Source organism: Aptenodytes patagonicus, chromosome 6, assembly GCF_965638725.1.
Source record: "Aptenodytes patagonicus chromosome 6, bAptPat1.pri.cur, whole genome shotgun sequence".
NCBI lineage: Eukaryota > Metazoa > Chordata > Aves > Sphenisciformes > Spheniscidae > Aptenodytes > Aptenodytes patagonicus.
Window position 1 is genome coordinate 34,163,202 of NC_134954.1, and position 19,773 is coordinate 34,182,974.

General features: G+C 40.1%; 1 protein-coding gene across 3 annotated transcripts in view; it reads right to left on the bottom strand.

Moving 5' to 3' along the window:
• DRC11 (dynein regulatory complex subunit 11) overlaps positions 1-19,773 on the bottom strand; it is a 110,384-nt gene that overhangs the window by 78,618 nt on the left and 11,993 nt on the right. For all 3 annotated transcript variants that reach the window (XM_076342045.1, XM_076342044.1, XM_076342043.1), the window contains exons 3-6: positions 17,043-17,156; positions 14,636-14,824; positions 13,840-13,911; positions 2,619-2,806 (exon numbers count right to left, since the gene is read on the bottom strand). In XM_076342045.1, the coding sequence (XP_076198160.1) occupies positions 2,619-2,806; positions 13,840-13,911; positions 14,636-14,824; positions 17,043-17,156 (563 nt within the window). The remainder of the gene's footprint in view (positions 1-2,618; positions 2,807-13,839; positions 13,912-14,635; positions 14,825-17,042; positions 17,157-19,773) is intronic.

The following is a 19,773-nucleotide window of genomic DNA, read 5'->3' on the forward strand; positions in this document are numbered from 1 at the left end:
ATCTGTCTAGTCTTGGCTGAAATGTGCCTTACTGATTTTTAGAGCTGATGCCGGACAGTTAGTTTTAAAAGAAAGTAACAGGGAGTATGATCAAACACACTGCTCTGCCAGCACCAAGTCTGTCGCTGCCCCTCTGCCATCAGAGGTGACCCTGCACTCAGGCACACCACATAACTGCACGTGCAGCACTTCTTTAACTGTGCTCTATCAAAATGGTCTAACTTAGCTTAAAATTGCTTTTTTGGTTAATTTTTTTAATATCAGATTATTTTGGGTGGGTAGAGAAGCAGCTCTGTCTGTGGTTATCCTACAAGGTTGGAGGGGAGCTGTTTTCTCAGTCTCTCAGCTGCAGCAGAACAACATGTCTGACTAAAGGCTTATCTATAAGCAGTGGTGTCATTGATTAACTCTGTAGGTATATCTTAGTCCCATTTAATATAATCGCTCGCTCGGGAAAAGCGTATCCATAGAGCTATCCAAGATCAGTTAATGTGGTGCTTATATTCAAACATCTGCTTTAATCTTTGTTAATTTTCAAGTCTAGAGGAGATTCAAGGCTACCTAACCTGACTAGATCAGACCAGACAACTTACGGGTTAGCTAAAGAACTCCTTATAGCTTGTTTAATCACATATTTATATGCTGGGATTCTGACTGTGTCTGCCTGTAGCCTTGAAGTCTCACCTAAAGTTGGGCCCCTGGGCACATCTGGGATACAAATGTAGCAACAAGGTCCCATTTCACTTGTAAGGGCTACTGAATAAGAAAGCTCAGCATTTACACTCCACCTGACATCTTCAGAGTATTTCATAGATACGTGAGACTGGGGTCACTTATACATTAGGTAGTAAGGGCTTTGATGAACTGCTCACTCAGCCATTCCTCTCCACCTCCCTTGGTCGAGCGATGGCTTCGGCTTCCTCCAAACGATCCTTTGGATTGGTTAGGCTCTTGGTTGACTTGACTGTTAAGTGTCTCCATGGAATGGATTTTACTTTTAATAATGTCTCATTAATGTCTTTAAAGAGGTTTATGGCTCAGCCTTATTCTCTGGGAGACTGCTATTCTCTGCTAATCTCCTATAGAAACATTGTTATGGTTCACGCAGTATTTCAGTTAGTTCTCCTCAAGCTCTAGAGTCAAGTTAATTGGACACGATTGACCTATGTTAGAGAATTACTATTATATGAATAATATTAAGCAAAGGAAATAAGATCTTTCTGTACCTCAGAATATGCTGGGAGTTGTGGGGAGCGGCAGGAAATGGCAGCTCAAGAAGTGTGCAGACTGGCCCTAGGAACAGGGTTGATTTAGGGAATGGGGAAGTGCTTTGTAATAACTGAGGTTTGTAAAACCAACAGTTCTTTCTAAAGGAGAGCTAGATGGGCTGAAAATATACTAGAGTCTTGAGTGTCTATAAAAGGCAAAAGTACAAGAAAGAAGAGAAATAGATTGTGGCAGACCTGTGAGAGTGCTGGTTTTGCTTTTTTTTTTTTTAAACAAACACTACGCTGTCGTATAGCTACCAAAACCTGATTAAAGTAGTCAAGGAATAGATAGAGTAGGATTTCATCAGAATACATTTGTGTTTCCAACTGGAAACTGCATCCTGAAGGCAGGTCCAGTACACTGAAAAAACGCTGAATGATTAATGGACACGACACTAGTCCACAAGACAAATACAAGCTTTGTAACATCACCAAGCAGCTCAAGACACAAAAACCCTGGAAGTGTTTTTGCAGAGCTGTTTTATGCAGAGCAGCTGGAACCTTGCTGCTAAATCCTGGAACTTTTGGGCACCGCTTCCCAATTTACTTTTACTCACTAACCCACTGGATGGGGTAAATCCTGGAAAAAATTATCTGTATCATAAAACCAGCCTATATTCCTTAGTACAAGGCTTTACAGTATTGCCATATTAAAATTGCCAGTCTCAAAACTTCTTCAGCTAAAGTAAACTTCCTGTGAGAACTATAGGTGTCAGCACTCAGTTTAAAAATGTGTAAGTACGTGCTTAACTCTACTGAGACGTGAAGTTTCACTGAGATCAGCAGCACTACTTAAGTAAAGTTACATTTGGAGGAGTGTCTTGAAGGTCAGGCCTCAAGTACGAAAGTACTTCAGATTCATATTGGCTGCTGGATGATACCAGCAGCAGGCACCTGGATTGCAGTACCAGTGACGTGATGTGATTTGCTATAGCAAATAATTATACTTCTATCTCATGGAAGACTGCGTTCTCTCTCTTAAACCTTATGTAGGTATTCAGACAGCGGAAAAAAGTTAGTGTGCCTAAAGTTTAAGTAGGCTTCTTATAATTACAAAGCCGGAGCCCAAGCTAATATGCAATCTGAATGTGTCCCCATTTTGATCTCTGTGGATCTGATTCTGCAGTCAGTCTTTCAAGGTGCACCTCTGATCCCTGCTGGACTGTTCAAGGAGTGATGCACTATTCTGGTTTCCTCAATTAGGAGTCCTTCTGTTCAGGAACTTAGTTCTGCAGCTGGAACTGGGATCACCAAAATCCAAAGATGGATTTTGCAATTTGCAAGAACTGCAAAATCAGGCTCCTCGGGGCTAACGGACTTATTAAGGGGCAAGTGTTTATCTCTGCTCACCGGCACTCGATGAAACACTGGCCAATCTGATCCTGGAGAGTTTCCTTGATGTCAAGCCCCTCCGTTTCTCTCAGCTTGTCCTTGATGAATACTTCCTTGTGCCTCTCCTGGACCTCACCTTGCAGGGCATTCATTTGCCCAGTATGCATCTGTGAAATACTCATTGCCTTTAAGTGAGGAGGTAGGCTCTAAAAATGACAAGAGGAGGGGAAAAAAAAAAAAGGTACAAATTAAAAGAAACTTAATATAAACTGGAATGCCAGGTTGACAGTGAATCCGAGCTTAAGCCTTAATTTATTTGCGGGAAGCCAGGAAAAAACCCTGTGCTCATAAAAAGCGCCTGGATGCACACAATGGTCTATTGTTAGTGTTTCAGCATTAATTAACAACATTGCAATGTACAAAAACAACCCTTCCAGCGTGGGATCCTGGGATCTCAATGAGACAGGTGAGAAAGCTGCTGTTCTGTAAATGCCAACTTTATCCATGTCAGAAGGGTGCCAGAGATTTTTTTAATTGAATTTTCAAATGTTTGGACTTCCCATTGGTACTTTTTAATTAGCCAGTATTGTTTTTAATTTGTTCACTTAAATTTTCATATGCACTACCTGGTCAGTGGTTTCCTGGTATTTTGTTGCAGCTGGTCATACTCCTGTAGGAAATTAACTTCCCTTGAGGAACAACAACAACAAAAGAATAAACAAACCCCCAAACACTGTAATAAAAATCATAGCTCCCCAAGTTTCCCATGATTTGATAACCTTGGCAAGAGGGACTTCTAAGCCAGTTTAAAGTCTTACAATAATTTCTGCTTTGTGATTGATTTTACATGTGTACTTTGAGAGAGAAAAATGAAAGTCTTTCTGGTATGCAAATACAGAAGCATAAAAAAATACCATCTCTGTGGGTGGTCTGAAACTTTGCATTTTTAGTTTGCAATGGTTGATAAAGTTAAGATGTTCCCAGTGTTTTACAAGCTATTACTACCTTGTAAGTGTAGAGAAAAGTATATTTTAAAAATTAACTTGTAAATTAGCTTTGTTTTTTTGCAATTCTAGAACAAAATATTTTCCCCACATACTTGGGGAAGTAGTAATTGTCTGATAGTGTACGTCAAACTTAAGAATGGAAAAAGAGGAGAAAATATGATAATCTGTTTTTGTAATATGGTGTTTTACACTTCAAAGTTAGTGACTGACATATAGGTGGCAGCATATGTGAACAAAAGCATAGGACTGTTGGTTTGCATGAAAAAAACCCTACACTATTCTGCTCTGGCCTTCCATCTTCAAAATGTATAGAATTGTCCTTAAATCAGCACATCTCAGACTAATTTAGTAATACATTCTCCTTGCTCTGGTGATGTATTTTCTAGTGTGCTCCAAGTCCTAATTCCAGAGGTCTCCCGCAAAGACAAAAAAGCTTCTATCAAAGGTTTGGACAGCTTATATTTAAGATCTGTTATTTGGTGTTTTTCCATGCTTCGACCAGGTTCCAAAAATCACTAACAAGTGCCAAGCAAATTTGGTTTCAGAAAGTACACAGCGGGACTGCACGCTATCCAAAGTAAGCGCAGAGGCCCTGTTTAGGAAAGCAATTTACTGCCTTCCCTGCATCTGCAATGTGTGACTTGCACTATGCAAAAGAATTGGTCAAGGCCACCAGTGAGAAAATACTCAGGAGGAAACAAGAGCAGCATGCTTTTGAAAGGTGGCTGCACATGCTCTCTTCCTGAATATATGACCCCAAATGTTGCCTTTCACCCTGAGATGACACCTTCACTCATGTTTCAGTTTCAATAGGTCAAGTGTTTCCAATCTTCACCTTCACCAGGACCTATTTTTAAGTATGGCACAGCTAATATTAACACTATTTGTATTTCACCTGGATTTCACCGTTGTCTGCCTTACTAATATTAAATGAACCTCAGAATAGCCAGATGTGATGATGCTTTCTCAGGGCTCATTTGGAAACCAGAGGAGGACCCATGAGGCTTGCTTCCCAGATTGAGATCTAGAAACAAGATCCATTTCCCTCAGGCAGTTTCCCACTCAACTTTTGCTTCACTACAGTAATGCTCAAGGGACTGTTTTTCTGAGAAGTTCCCATCAGAGTTACTACTGCCTAGAGGTATTGGTAGCAGGGCTGCTACTGAAAGGATGAGCCAGCTTTGAGCCAACACAACTCTTCCATGTCTTTGTGTATGTCATAGCAGAGTCTGAACAAACACTGCGTTACACACAGAGGACCTACTAGATTTCCTAACTAGATGCTCACCAGGGGAAGCTGGGGAGGGGCTGTTTAATTTAGAAATATATTTTCCAGTGTTTCCTGCTGAAGATATGTGAAAAGGGATAAGGGAAATAAATTTGGGGAGCACAAGAAAGGGACTGAACAAGTATTTCCATGAGCAAAAGTAGTTGTGAATGCTGAAGATGTCCTACTGGGTGGGCAGAAGGCCTCCCCTCCCATCTCCTTTGGGAAGCAACAGAATCCATATTCAAGCCTAGGCAACTCCGGTGTGATGGGCACAAGGATATCTCCAGCTTCAGTGAGGCTGATCTGCAGCTGATGCAAGAAGACAGGCTCCTCTACAGGATGCAGCTGAATGTTTAAGGGTGAAATGTTGTGAGAGAACTCACCAGATGAACAGCTTATTGGTGCTGGGATGGGGCAGTTCCCCCTCCACTGCTCCCTTCTGTACAGGCTCTGGCACTCACCTCACCCTGTGTGGTGAACCAGTTCAGCTCTCTAAGAAGTGGAAAATAACCCCTTTTATCTTTTTCTCCCCCTCCCACCTCATCAGGTTAATTATCTCCTGGTATAACAAGGTGAATCAGCCAGCTAAGGAGGCAGCTGAGGGCCAGAGCCATAGCAAGGGAAGCGGTGCGTGAGCATGGGACCAGAACAACGTGGAGAGCAGGATGGCCTGTGCAGCAGCACAGATAGGAGAGCTCCTCTTCACCATCTCCGAACCTTTCCTCTGTTCAGCTCCTCCTCTGAACTGCTCTCCACTGAGTTCTGAGGGAGCCTTTGGTGACCAGCTACTTGTCACTGCAAATTTACTATCAGTATATCTTTCATCATGTACCAAAGCCAGACAAGGTAAGAACTGTTTGAACTGGCAAGAACGTGCCCACGTGAGCAAGACCAGAAGTAGGAGATTCTTATCTCTAAGTGATTTAATACAGACCATACCTACACTTGAGTCCAGAGTCATGAAGCTGATGTGGACACAGTCCAGGTAGCTCTAACCTAGCTGGCTCAGATGCTGATAGCAACAGGGCTGCAGAACATGGTCTGGTCTGCAAAACGCAGCCAAGCCCTGAGTAAATATTTGTGCAGCTACCTGTCTGAGCCACCATACAGTTATCAATCTAACTGCTGATACTAGTTTGAGCTGTACTCAAAGCCCTAAGGCTGAAGTACAGGCATAACCTTGTAGAACGGCTTATGAAAAGAAGCTCTGTTGTATTTGTCCTTCATGTTTTTTTCATTTTCTTTTCCAAAGACTGTTTTACTACAAGAGAAGAAACAGGAACCACTTCTACCAACAAAAGTCCAGCTACCCACCTTCAATAACCCACTAAAGAAAGGAATGAAAGAGAAAGGGAAAGCTGGTAAGACTATATGCTCATTTAACTGTCTTTTTTCCAATCCTATCGATTTTTTGTTATTAATATTTTCTAAATTAAGGTATGTGGAAAAGGGTTTATTTACATGAAGGAAAAGGCTATTGCTGATGTGAAATGTGCTGTTGCTTAATTGCTTCCATTGCTGGGAAAGCAGAGCTGGCTCAGACCTAGATGGCCAGATAAGCTGGGGTGGAGGGTAGGCGTTGGAGAGGACCCAAGAAGATAGGATGACATGGCAGGTACAAAAAGACGCTCGATCTGAGCGGGAGTTGGCGCTGCCAGGCAAGCTGTTGCGATGAGTAGCAGGGAGATACGTTAATAACAAATGACATCCTTTGAAGTTAGCCTAGTGGTGGACAGACAGTTGCCAAACCAGGGTTCCTCCTGTAGTGCAAAAGCTTTGGCAATAACACGCTCCGGCTCAGATGTGCAAGGGAGAGTATGAAATGAAGAGCAGAGCTGGCTGTGATAAATGAGTCCTGAAGGATTTGTGGCCATCTAATGTGGAACATACGCAGCGCGCCCTGTTTGAGTGAAGACCAGGAGGCTGATGCATGTCAGGAACTGAAGGCTGGCTTCTGTTCTGGGGGAGGAGGCAAGCACTGAACAGCAGTGAGGAAATCATGCCAAGGTTATTTGACTTTTAAGTAAAACGTTTTTAAGTAAAACATTACAGGTGAATGTACAGCTGGCCTGACTTTGCATTCTATTACTTTGACATCAATGCAGTTACATCAACAAAAAATGAATTGGACTTGAGGAAGACATGAGGAAACAATGAGGAAATATCAAAAAAGCTTATGTGTACGTGGGCTAACAAGTGAAATGGAGACTATCTTAAAAACTGCTTCCTTGGCCTATAAGAACTGATCTAAGTGTACTAAGGGGTGTGAACGATCAAGAAAAGGAATTGGTTGGCAGAGCATAGGTAGAAAGTGAGGAGGGGTGAACTAGGTAAAAGTTGACTGTGGAGGCAGTCTTGGCTCTTCAGAGACAGCGTCTATATGACAGCCCTGGTGGAGTTTGTGTTCCCTTGTCAAGGAGTGACTTCAGAAGAAAGTATGCCTGAAAAAGGTTTGGCTATCTGAGGATGCAAAAGAAAATAGGTACTGAAATGGCAGAAAGAGTGCCAAGACAGATGGTTAGTGTGAGAGGATGGTTTCAAACAGCTCCAGCAGGAATGCCTTCCTGCTGGCTGGTCTTTGACCTGTGCCTTCTAGTATCATAGATCAACTCTCCATGTGCCCACATTCTTGTTCTGGAGCTCTAAACAGTTATACTGAGATGATATGATGAGTGCTGCTTTTAAAGCCCTCTATACTTAATGTGCACTTTAAGGAAGACAAAAGCCAATTTATTTCTAACATCACTTCTCTCGGCATCTCTAATGTTTCTGCTTTTGAATCAAAGGGAGGCATTCTACAGTAAGACACTAATAAATAGCTTTTCCTTGGGGGAAGAAGCATTTTCCCATCTTTAAGAAATTTCTTTGGCCATGTGAAATTCAAATTTGTTAACTTGCCCTACAAACAGCAACTCATTTAGAAACAAATTACAAATATTAGATGGAGACAGTGAACTTGATAATGCAATGCTGCCACATCAGTTGTAGAATAATGCATCTTAATGAAGGCTTCCCATGTGAATAAACCATTATATTTACAAGCTTTTCACAGTTAATGACCCAGAACTGGATAACGAAACTCACATTTTTAGTGTGGTCCTCTGTCAGCAAAAGTATACATATTAATAATTGATGTTGCTGTAAAAATAGGACATAATATGAAGATTCCTGATTTTGTGGGAAAATAGGACTACATGGTCCATTAACTTAAAATGCTTATCTAATGTTTGATGGGCTTTGTCTTTAAAATCCTTGTTTAAATTAATAAGGCAAAATGGACATTTGTCTAAAAGAGAATTTTATTCCAACTCATCAGTCACAAGTATGCTGATGAGACCTCAGTTTGATTCTTCTGTTCTTAGCTCCTTCTCTGCCTATCCTCCCCAATGTGAATTTAGGTTTTATGAAAGTGGAAGACCCACCAGCAGAAGGAAGGAAGAAGTTCCCTGCACTCCCAGGTAAGCCAATGTGATGAAAGTCTCTGTACGTTTTCCCTTTACGACTTCAGAACTCAATTGCGTAGATCACTTTTTCCTAGCTTGAAAAGCCTGCCTTTCTGCTTAGTCAGCTCAACAGCTCTTTCCAACACAGACTGCTTTATTGTTCATTATAAAACACTTAGAGGTGTGCAGGCTGGCTGAACATGCTTAAGGCTACAGTTCTACATATAGGAGGCCCCATGCTGTGGAACTAACTGCTCTTCAATTGTTCCATTACGACTACACTTACAAGGAAAGATAGTCTTCATTTCAATGAAATAAATACATTTCATTTTACTTCACGTTTTAAGGCTAACGTTCATAGTATGCCTGAAAGGTAGATTTACTGCAGTTTTTATTACTGGGTAGTTAATTTAGGACAACTTCTTTTCTTTGACCTGAAACAGCACAGCCGAAACACACACTGAATGGTTTTATGGGACTTCTTCAGTAAATGTTCAGCTACAGACAGTATTGTCCATAATTGTAATCTTTTGATAGATGTAGTAGTTTGCTCATTTTCAGAAGTAGGATAGCTTGCTTCTCTGAAGGGCTTTATTTCCTAAGGAAAGTAAGTATTTTTAATGGTAATTTATCTTCACCAGTAGTGAAAGTGAGATTTTCTTACATCTGGACTACATGGTCAAGTAACTCCTTACTAGCAGACTAAAGGAATTTACCACCTAAGCAACTGAGGTCCTGTTCTTTACTCATGACTTTTCTACTGAATTTTAAATGGTGATCCAAGTTCTCTTTTAAAAGTTTGATATCGGAGTTAGCCACGTTCTTGCTTTCTCATTTCCTCAATGTACTTTGTCTGGCTGCAGGAAGAATGTATTTTAATGACGTCTCTTGTCTTATGAAGATTGTATTCATAGGTTCCATGGTACACAAATGGTGATAGCCACATCAATTATATGGCTGAATTCCTAAATTAGGCACAAAAAAGGAACAACTAAGCAAAATATATTGCATTCATTAAAGCTTCCCTACTATATGATTCACTTCAATGGCTTTGCCAATTAAAGTAATTGTCATATGCATTCAAACAAAGCATTTGTAGTAAGAGGCCTTCTTAGAAAAATATTGAAAATGGCCGTTTTACAGATTTATGTGTTATATATAAAAAAAATATTGACATGCAACACTTCAATAAGATGAAATAAAATTTCAAGTGAAGAAAACATTTATATTCATGACCATATAAGTTTATATAATTTTGGTTATGTTTATTTCCGATATTACACCTGGGCATGCTGTCAAAATTCTACGAAAAATGGCAAGTATGTTTTGGACTCTGAAAGGCAGTGATTTAATTGTTAGTGTGACTCTAGCCAATGAAAGCCAAATTATTTAGTGGGCTTCTTGCTTCCCAGCGTCTTTCTATTTCAAAAATAAGCAGGTTTAAAATTTTTATTGAAAACAGGACAGATTAGTTATCACTGTTTAGATGTATATGTATGCCTGGTGAAATAACATATAACTTTGTGCTGACATCTAATGTCATCTAGGTTGCAAGTGAAACAAAAGTAACTTTAATCTTATGCTTGCTAAAAACAGGCCTGGTGTATACCACTACTGTAACTGCCCACTTTGAAGAGCTGAAGAAATATTTTAAACTTCACTTACTTATGGAGTTTGCAATTTGTTAAATCCAATATAATATTTATTTAGTCATAGTCTAATGTTTACACAGAAGGCTATTCTGGGAAATGCTATTTTTTTTTCTGACTGGATGAAATGAATTATATTTATCAGGAATTCAAAGAACACGGAATGTTTGGCAGACTGTTTTCTCAGATATAAATAAAAGCATTATCCAAGACAACGTGCCTAAATTAGAGTATGTTTAAAAGAGGTAAGAAGGAGAGAACAGTGTGTTTATTTAAGACCACATAGATCCTTTCATGTGAAAAGGATATAGAAGAAGGAAGAACGGTGGAAATACTATGTGAGAAAATCATAGATCGGCATGTGTTGTGCCACTAACTCTTTGGTGAGGGCTGAAATTACGGAATAGAGCAGTGAGAGCTGTGTAACTGTAAACCAATAGATGTATCTGTGAGATAAGAAGGTGTTTACATGTATGCATGTCCAAAGCAGGCAGGGCTCAGTCCTATAAATTGTTTAAGCATGTAGTGCACTTGGCTCCAATGGGATTGATTACTTGTGCTCGTTAAGTGAAAACATGAGCAAGGGGATGTCCAGGCCTTTGGGAGTACTCCTGCCTCGAAGTTGCAACAGTAGGCTGAGCCCCTAAATTGGGATGGATTTTGTCTTGTCTTTTTGTATTTCTTGTTCCTAGGCTCCTCCTACTCTTCCATAAATCAATCTGATTGTAAACTGTTTATCCTAACATTTTATGTTAAAAACAGCTTTTCCTCTTTCTAGTTGCCTGTGTTCTGAGATTGTAAGTATAACTTCCTGCAGGGTCCACCCTGTTAGGAGAGTCTGTTAGCAAGAGTGCTGAGTGTAGATCCATTATTAGGCTTGGACTGTTTTGCACCACCCTGAGACAAAGCAGTTGCCAAAAACCAGTTCACACATTCATTTACACTAGGCTGATAGCTAGTTTGCACTGCAGCAAAATGAAACAATCACAGCAACCTCTAACTGTGGTCTTTAATGACGGGGAACTTATGCCAGAAACAGACAAGTGGAATTACGTACTAGTTTAAAAACTGGCAAAATGGTACATTATAATTGGGCTGCAATGGTAAAATAGTCAGTGCAAGGAAATACAGGTTTGTTTGGACAGCACATGCATTTTTTCAAGATGTTTTAATGTATTTTTTTGCAACATCAGCGTGGTTGGTGTGGCTTAAACACAGACCTATGCCTGGAACATTGGTTATGGTGGTCATGCTGGAGCTGGCAGTGAACAGCACTGTGGCAGCAATGTGAGGAAGATCAGGAAACAGGTCAGGATACAGTTATCAAGATATATGTGCTCTTAGTGAGACTTGCTTCTCTTTACAAATTAAACCGGTATTGCAAGTTGTGATTTATCGGAGATTTAGAAAAACATGTGCTGAGGGAATCATGCTGTTTCTGCAATTAAGCTTTAATAAATAATAATAATAATGAGCCTTTAGTTTTGAGCCAAGAACAATCTCTGGAACATAGGCTTCTACTCTGTCATCAAACAAAAGATGAAACAGAATCAAATTCCAGAAGAGATACATAAATTTTTCTGAAGTAAGTAGACAGTAAAGAAAACAATACTGAATTAAGTAAAAGACTGGACGATTCCTGGTCTTTGCATGTATTTCCATACTTTTTCGGCCAACACAACTGAATTTTTCAAAAAAAAAAAAAAATCATTATTCAGAACTTCAAATGGACCAGCTCTTTTTGCAAAGCAGTCTTTATATGAAAATAACATAGAATTTTAAAAACAGCTCCAATTATAAGAGAAGTTATATTTATTGCAGTAAAAGTCAAGTCTCCTTTGGGATGAACTTGGAGTAATGGATGGCTAGGTCTTCTAATTTATCTAAGTCGTGCAGCATTAGAAAAGCAAATTCAACATATTTACACATGAAGATCTGTGGTCATTTTTTAGAGGGCTGACATGATCATACATCAAAGGGACTTGACCTTTGGAGCTCACTGCCTATCTATCAGTGTGAACCAATGCCTGCTTGCCACTCACTTCCTTTGGAGACCGTGGAAGGGAATGCAGTATGAAAAGTGAAAGGGAAACACAAATGGGGAATATAAAAACACTGGAAAGGTGAACAGGGTTTTTTTATTTAGAGGTATCAATTCTTTTCCCTACACCCTTTGATTATATACTTGATAAAGAGTAATGAGCCTGAGCGCAGAGTTGCAAACATCAACTCTCTTGCTCTTAAATGGAGGTCAGGAAACAAATACACGCATGTGTTTGGTTTTAATTCCCTTCATCCCTGTGATCATATAGATTTCCTCCCCATAAACTAGGCTATTTACATCCTAGTTATCAGTTACTCCTACCATCGGCCACCATGGAAAGAGTGCTTGGCTGTGAATCCTCCAATAACTGATACCAGACTTAGATTTCCTTCCTAAGACTCTAGTTTTAAGACTCAATAGAAACTGTCATGGGATTTGATAGGAAATGATCCCTTGTTTTGCAAAAGATATAACTCCTAATTCATTTTCAGTACATCCCAAATATTCACCATTTTAGGTCTGCCCTAGCTAAAATCCCTGGGACTTTTCTTTGTCTTAAACAGAGGCAGAATCGGCACCCAAAGCTCTGTTTAGCTATGCTGGCTACATGTACTGTTAATGACCAGCAGATATTAAAGACAATAATCCATAAGGTGTTATCTGTATTTGATACGGCAAAACTTCGGTAAATGTACATGTTACTTCCTAAAGATAAGATTTTGAGGTCATTCTTAACTGATTATACACATTTGTTAGGTGTATGCTACAGGCACAATTAGTTTTCATAAACCTATAACATAGCTAAGGACAATTTCCTTGCTGGGTAAGAAAATCATCCAAGTTGTCTGGGAGAAGCAGAAAGCATGTTTTAATTCAAAATTAAATTATTAGTTTATAAATTAATCATTTAAGAACTGTAGAACATGGAGGTATAAATAAACCTACCAAACAGAGCAGTAATTAGTGTTTTTGTAACGTGGTGCTGTGAAACAGCTTCACTAGAACTTGGTATAAGGGCTGTGCTACTGTAGCTGGAGTTGAAGAGAGTTACGAGGCTTGACACTCGTTAGTGCCTAATGAAGGCACCCAAAGGATTGGTGGTGGCCAAAGAAAATATCAACTGCGAAGAGTTTATCCTCCTTCTCAGGTACTTGCTAGGAAGGAAGATGCTGGTGAGAGGAAGAGATGTACCTTCTCTGATTGTGAGAGGAAGAGGTCCCTTCTTCTGGAAGGGGTACTTTCATTTTTTTTCTTTCATCCCACAAAATCTAACTGACCGTGGACAGCTGTTCATTTCCCTGTACTTTTGCAGTATGCCGTGAGGAATATTTTGCTTATTTCCTTATGGACTTACGGAAATATTGATATATTAATATGGCAGTTTTAATGTCCCTTTTCTCTACTCAACATACATAGACACTGGCTTGCAAAGGGGTGGGAGAAGATGACTTTGCTGCTTTAATTCTACGTCAGGAATAAGGCAGCTCAAGTGTCTTGGAATTATGAATTAAAAATTGATTAATAAAATTTCTTTGCTCTGCCATGCCTGGGTCAAACTCCCTAGAACCTGGGGCAAATTCTACACCGCCTGTTTCTACATCTGCCATATATGTTGGAATTTGTACATATAGCACAAAAGCATGCAGCGTAAGATAAATTGTGCTACTTCTGTGCCATCTATCATTCCAGTTTAGTTCTGTATTCCTTAGAGACTCCTTTTAAAATAGGAAGAATCTTAGAAATTAATTTCTCATCTTCTGCTAAATTACAAAAGTCCGAAGAACAAACAGTGTGGCATTTTATATTCTCTAGGCAGCACTACTTACCATCCCCAGAAATATCATTTCCTCTTCTCTCATTTTGTCTGTTTTCTTGCGCTGGATATATCCACGCCAAACCTGAATTGTAAACAAAACTCTAATGAGATAAATGGGCCTTGTTACAGCTTCCGTTACTGTGGCAGACACAGGCAAAAACAAATAAAGGAAGGAAAGGCACAATATACAACTGAAACTATTACTCTTTAACAGGTTGCCATCTGCTACTTTTTTTTTAAAAACAAATTCTGAGGTTTGTTATCTCCTCACACTGGTGTATCTAGCTTCTAAACAAAACACTATCAGGTTTCAAAAAGTGTTCAGACTTAAGATTTAGACTGAGCTGCTGTTCTCATCAGGCTGAATTGTCCAAATTGTTCATGTGCAAGTACTTTTTCTGGAATTTAGCAGTGACTTCCCTTTCTCATCTTTTCAAGGTATGGAATGAGCTCTTTCCCTGGAGATCACAGGAAAAGGCACGAATTCCCCGAGATGCACTGGATTCCAAAGGGATGCCAGAAAGAGCAACTGAGGTCATAAAAATCAGAATGGAAAAACAACGTGTAGGTTATAAAGTCATCCTGCATTGCCAGTGCAGGACTGTTTCCATTGATCTCACATCTAGGGTCCAGTTTCATTTTGTTAGGTGGTTTAAATGAAGTATTTTACCTTGCTAGACACCCTGAAAGCTATCATTTCAGAATGCTTCCCCTCCTATAGGCTGTATTTCTGTCTACTGCTGTTCTTCTAAACAAAACATTGTCATTTGGTTCTGCTGGAACTGTTGTTAAATCAGAGATTTCACCTTTTGAATGCAAGTGGCAGCATCATCTGGATTTGGACCCATCTGGACCTGAAGTTTAGTTTGTCTTTCTCTCTTCTCTTCCAGGTAAATTTGCTTCATGAATGCTGCTCGATGACGGCCTTGGCGAGCCCGTTCTGCAACCTGGATCATTTTAATGGCTTCTTCAAATGCCATGGCCTTGACACATTTCTTCAACAGCAAAGCCAAAAAGGAATGGACAAAGCAAAGTATTAGTTACATGTTTTGTTAATTGCTTACCTCAGTTAGCAAACGAAACAACCAATGAACTTCTTGTGGAAACTTTCTAAGACAAAAAAATCTCTGTCACAAACAGCAGAGACTCCTGTCTTAGTGCTATCTTGCAATATCTTGGGAGTTTGCTATCTTGAGAGATGTGTTTTTCTGAGGACCTTTAGGAGAAAGTGAACCTGACTTGATGTGTGACAAGGAAAGCCTGATGCTATAGTGGGAAGTAGGAATGGCTCTATATGGCTTATGCATCGTGCTTTCCTCATCCATTTGAGAAAAAAAGACATAAAGAACCACAGGGCTTTGTCCTATTAAAAGGAGAATTTCTTAGGCTAGGGAATGCCTTCCTTTTACTTTTCTGAAGGGATGGGTTTCTGGATGTGCTGCTGGGACCCCATCTCTTTTGCTGAATGGAAGGACAGGCTGTTCTGAGCCAGCCCAGGCTGGTCAACTGAGCCCAAACAGAAGAGGCTTGGGGAAAAACATATCAGAACACTGCAGCTGGAGAAAGGGACTCCCCCTTCCCACTCCTGAGAACTCTTGTTAACCCCTCATGCTCCCCATGGAAAAGCCGAATTATTGTCCCTTCTTGACGTTAATCCCCCTATTGGAGACGGTTCACATTTGATGTTTCTATATATATTGTGTGGAGCTCACTATATATTACATTTTCAGCAGGGCTTTCTATAACAGAATTACACAGAAGGACAAATGATCTGCAGAGCAGACTCCTCTGATGAATTCCAATGTTTTTGATGTATGTTAGACTGCTTGTAACAGCACTGCTATGGACACCGAAGAATACAGTGGTCTGTTACATAGCAGTTAGGATTTCCTGAGTGTACATGGCTTGCTACGATGCATGCAGAAGTGTTTCAACCCTCTAGCAATCCCAGCGGTGATTGAATGGGAGGTGCAGCACAGGGCACTGGACTCATACTGTGTGAGATTATTTAATTCATGTTTATTGAATCCTGTGCCTTTTGTGGCATCCTGGGAGGGTGAGCAAGGGAGACCTGGACCCTGCCAGTGTTCAAAGTGCAAGAGCCTGGTGCTCCCAGGTGAGCTGGCTGCACACCAGATATTCTCATCTGTAATGGATGCCATGCTAAAAAGGGGTGAGAACAAAACCGTGGGAAACAAAAAAAGCTTCAAGATGTAATGTGCCAAAACAGAGGATCTCCACAGACCAACATCAGACCACTAGAAGAGCAGAGAATTTACCCAGAGATTTACTGAGGAGGCCAAGAGGACTGCAGCTGCCCATTAAAGTAATCTAGCAGAGACCCTGCGCTCTGTCTCTGCAGACTGCCTCTGTCTGACTGGTGCTGTTTCTTTCCCTGGGAATCTTCCCTCTGTTGCTTTCTGGGATCAATACGCAGACTACCCCCACCAGCACAATTACTGGTGGAGAATTCAATGGTCAGGGCAGTGCAGCAGTTTGACTAAGTGGTCTGATCAGGACTGTCTCTTATGGCTATAACATCTATGAATCTAAGTTATCCAGACATGCAGGCACAGTTGTTTATTTCAGGAGGTTAGCAATGACTGCTTGTAGGCAACGCACCATTTCAAAAAGGTCAAAAGTATGTCAAATTCGAACAGTCTTCACTGGAGCGCTCATGTACTTCTCTATAATGACTTTTGCTCTGCCAAAACTTAATTTTCTACTCCTCCTAGCAGCTGCAGCTCTATAGCTGTACAGAAGAGACTGCAGTCATTGTTCAGAGGTTATAAACAACTGAATACTAACAGTTGTGCTGACCTGAACTCTGAGTTTTGCCTGTTCCAGTTAGGAATCCTGGTTCAGTAAAACTTAAGCCCAACTTGATTTCAGTAGGACTAATTATGCAATGAGAGTTAGCTAGACAAATAAAGCACCTACTAAACTTGGCCAAAGTGCTGCCCTTTCTCTGACACTCTCACACACATAAAGCAGAGTCGATTCATTTCAGTCTTAACCAGACTCAAGATGTGACTGGATATTGTTAGGAAAATTTAATGTTACTTTCTATTTGTTGCCTTATCTGTAAACAGACTTTTACTTCCTAACTGCTATAAAAGTACTTTTCACTTCAGTGGCTCATGTGTTCAGACATGTGTGGCTATAAATTAAAAAAGTTAAGCATGTTATTATGTAGGTATGTGGTACACTTACCTGTGTTTGCAATCCAGCATTAAACAAAACCTGATCAAGGATTTTCTCCCTCTGCTGCAGGACTTCCAGCTTTTCTTTAATGAAATACCTTGGGACAGGTACTTCTATGTCTTCCTAGAGAAAGAAATAGTCATGAGATGCTTTTTAGAACTGCATTAAAATCACATTACTTATTAATTGAACACCTTTACAAAGCAATTAAATTGGACTGAGATTGTTGAATATTTTGGAGTGTTGGGGAATTTGACCTCTGTAACAGCTGCTGAGCTGTTACTTTGCAATTACTTAAGGGCCTAATTCAACAAAAACAAATAAATCAACCCAGTTTCTGAACCCTGGCAGCCCAGAAATCTTTCTTTTTATAATGGCTCAATTATATTATCAAATTGTTAAAATATTTGGCAGGGTTGCCAGAAATTTAAACATGATTTCCACTGAATTGAATACCTCTGGTTGTATGATCATCCCGCTTCTTTTTTTTATCAACATGAAAAATAGGTCTGTTCTCTTGCATTTTTTTTTTAACCATTACAAGCTACCAAAGCACAATTCTGTTCATCTACAGGTATTTCCACCTGTAGACAAACTGTCACTGTCTGTGACTGTGATGTCTCAGTCACTTCTCAAAATCAGGTGTGATTACAAGTGGCTGTCTTTACTTGTTTCTATGTTTCTACCATTAAAAAGATGTAACCGATTCGCATGTCTACTGATTCTTCTCCTGTAGAATTTCACTCTTGTTGAGAAATGAAAAGAAGACAGCCAGGCAGACAAAAAACCACACCAAAAGTTAAGGTGCTGCGGAGTGGCATAATCTGTTCTTTGTATCGTGTTGAAGACTGGAGACGATTCTTCAAGGATAATTACTAGCAAGTATATTTCTTTAGGGGAGTAGGGAATGTGTCTTCTAGATGTTTCAGGAATATCTAGAATATTTCCTCAAGCAAATGATTCACCTGGAGGGATAGGGGGAGACAGGCAGTACAGTTACCCTGTCGTGCTGCTCATGAGGAGTTGCATAGTCAAGTCACATAATAATTTGTCTCCAGGAATATGTGGGCACTTGGTCCTTTTGCCCAGTGAGCCTAAGACAGGTAAAAGACTTGATGCTGCACTATCGGTGTTCTCTGTTCTGTCTAATATGGAAACTCGGTGGGCTTTGACGTGCTCAGGGACACCTTTGACTTGATCCTTTGCAGCCTCAGTTTCTCCTCTATCTGTCCATACCAGAGTTGACAAGCGCTGGCTGTGAAGAACAAGCACCGCTCCTGCCTTGACACAGGCGCATGGTAAATGTGCTGCTTGTGAGCTCTAAGGCCTTCCAACTCCTAGAGCAAGAATTTGCAGGGAAGGCTGTGGCCAATGAAAACAGCCCCTGTGAACTGCAAACTTAAAAGATTTTATTACTAATTCCCTCAGTTGCATACTGCGCAGACCGGGACATCCCTATTATGGCAGCATAAGGAAGCTTCCAAGTAGGACTGTGTTTATCCCTATTGATTTTATCAATGCAGAGGTCTTGTCTGCTAAAGTTTCTAAATATTTGTCTTGCTAAGCTCCCTGTTTGCATCTTCTAACATCCTTGACTGGTGATGGAAATGATTATACATTGTGCTTTAAGAGTGCAAATCACTCCAGGATGGATCGCAAATCTGGCTGTCTTTAGGTATAAGAAATCAAGTGGTTTGTCTGGACACCCTCACATAAGATGAGAGGGCTTTTACACTGTCAGGTAGCAGTGCGGGTCAGTCAGTGTAGGAGTGATGAGTATCTGATGTCTAACCTGGGCTTTAATTACAAGAGATTCTGGACTGTGACTTTTACTGACTGTAAAGATGAGATCAAAGCCATAATACTGAGGCTGGAAGGGGTGGGGAGTAGGGAGACTACTTCTCTTCATAATCTCTGTTTGGGCCCAGCATTGAAAAGTTAAATTTGTGATGTTTATCCTCAAGTCACAGTTACAGCCTTTTAGCCACTCCCAGCTCCGCATGGGATTTGTGTATCCAAATACCTTTACAATTACCCCAGGAAATGGAGTGACTGAGTGTTGGAAGGCAACCGTACAAAAACATGAGGCACAGAATTAAAGAAAGATGAAACTTGGCCTTACAGTGACACAGTAAAAAGCATGCAATATCATTGCATAAGATATAAAATAAGACTACTCTGTTGCGTTCTCTGACTACAATCATGCTGGATTTTAGCCCATGATAATATAGTGAAAGGAAAGACTAGAGATATCCTTTCTGGGCGGATTCTTTAAGAAACAGCAGTTATTTGTCAAGTACTGGCCAGTAATTTTGTGTTGGAACCAAGAATATGTGATTAGTTTATAAAAAAAACCCGTAAGTCTGTATTCCTATCTACTATGGCAAATAACGTTTTCTCTGAAAAAGCCTGAAATCTCTTCAGTGCTTTTTTTAGTTAGGTAGGTATGTCACGCCTTCTTAAAATTAAGGTGTGGTGCAGGAATTTGAATTTATGCTTGTTTTTTAATAGAGGTCAAGCATGACTTTTCAGACTTGCCAACTTTTTTCTGCAGGTGGATTTACAAGTCATGAAAACAGTAGTGCTTAATGATTTCAAAATATGATTTGAGGGATCAGTTGCCCCAGAACTGTGTTTATGCTCTCCAGTATGCCTTCTCATAGTTTAAAATAGTTCTCTGCTATGACTAACATAGAAGGTAAAGAGCTGGTGAAAATTCATGGCAATTACCATCCTAAAT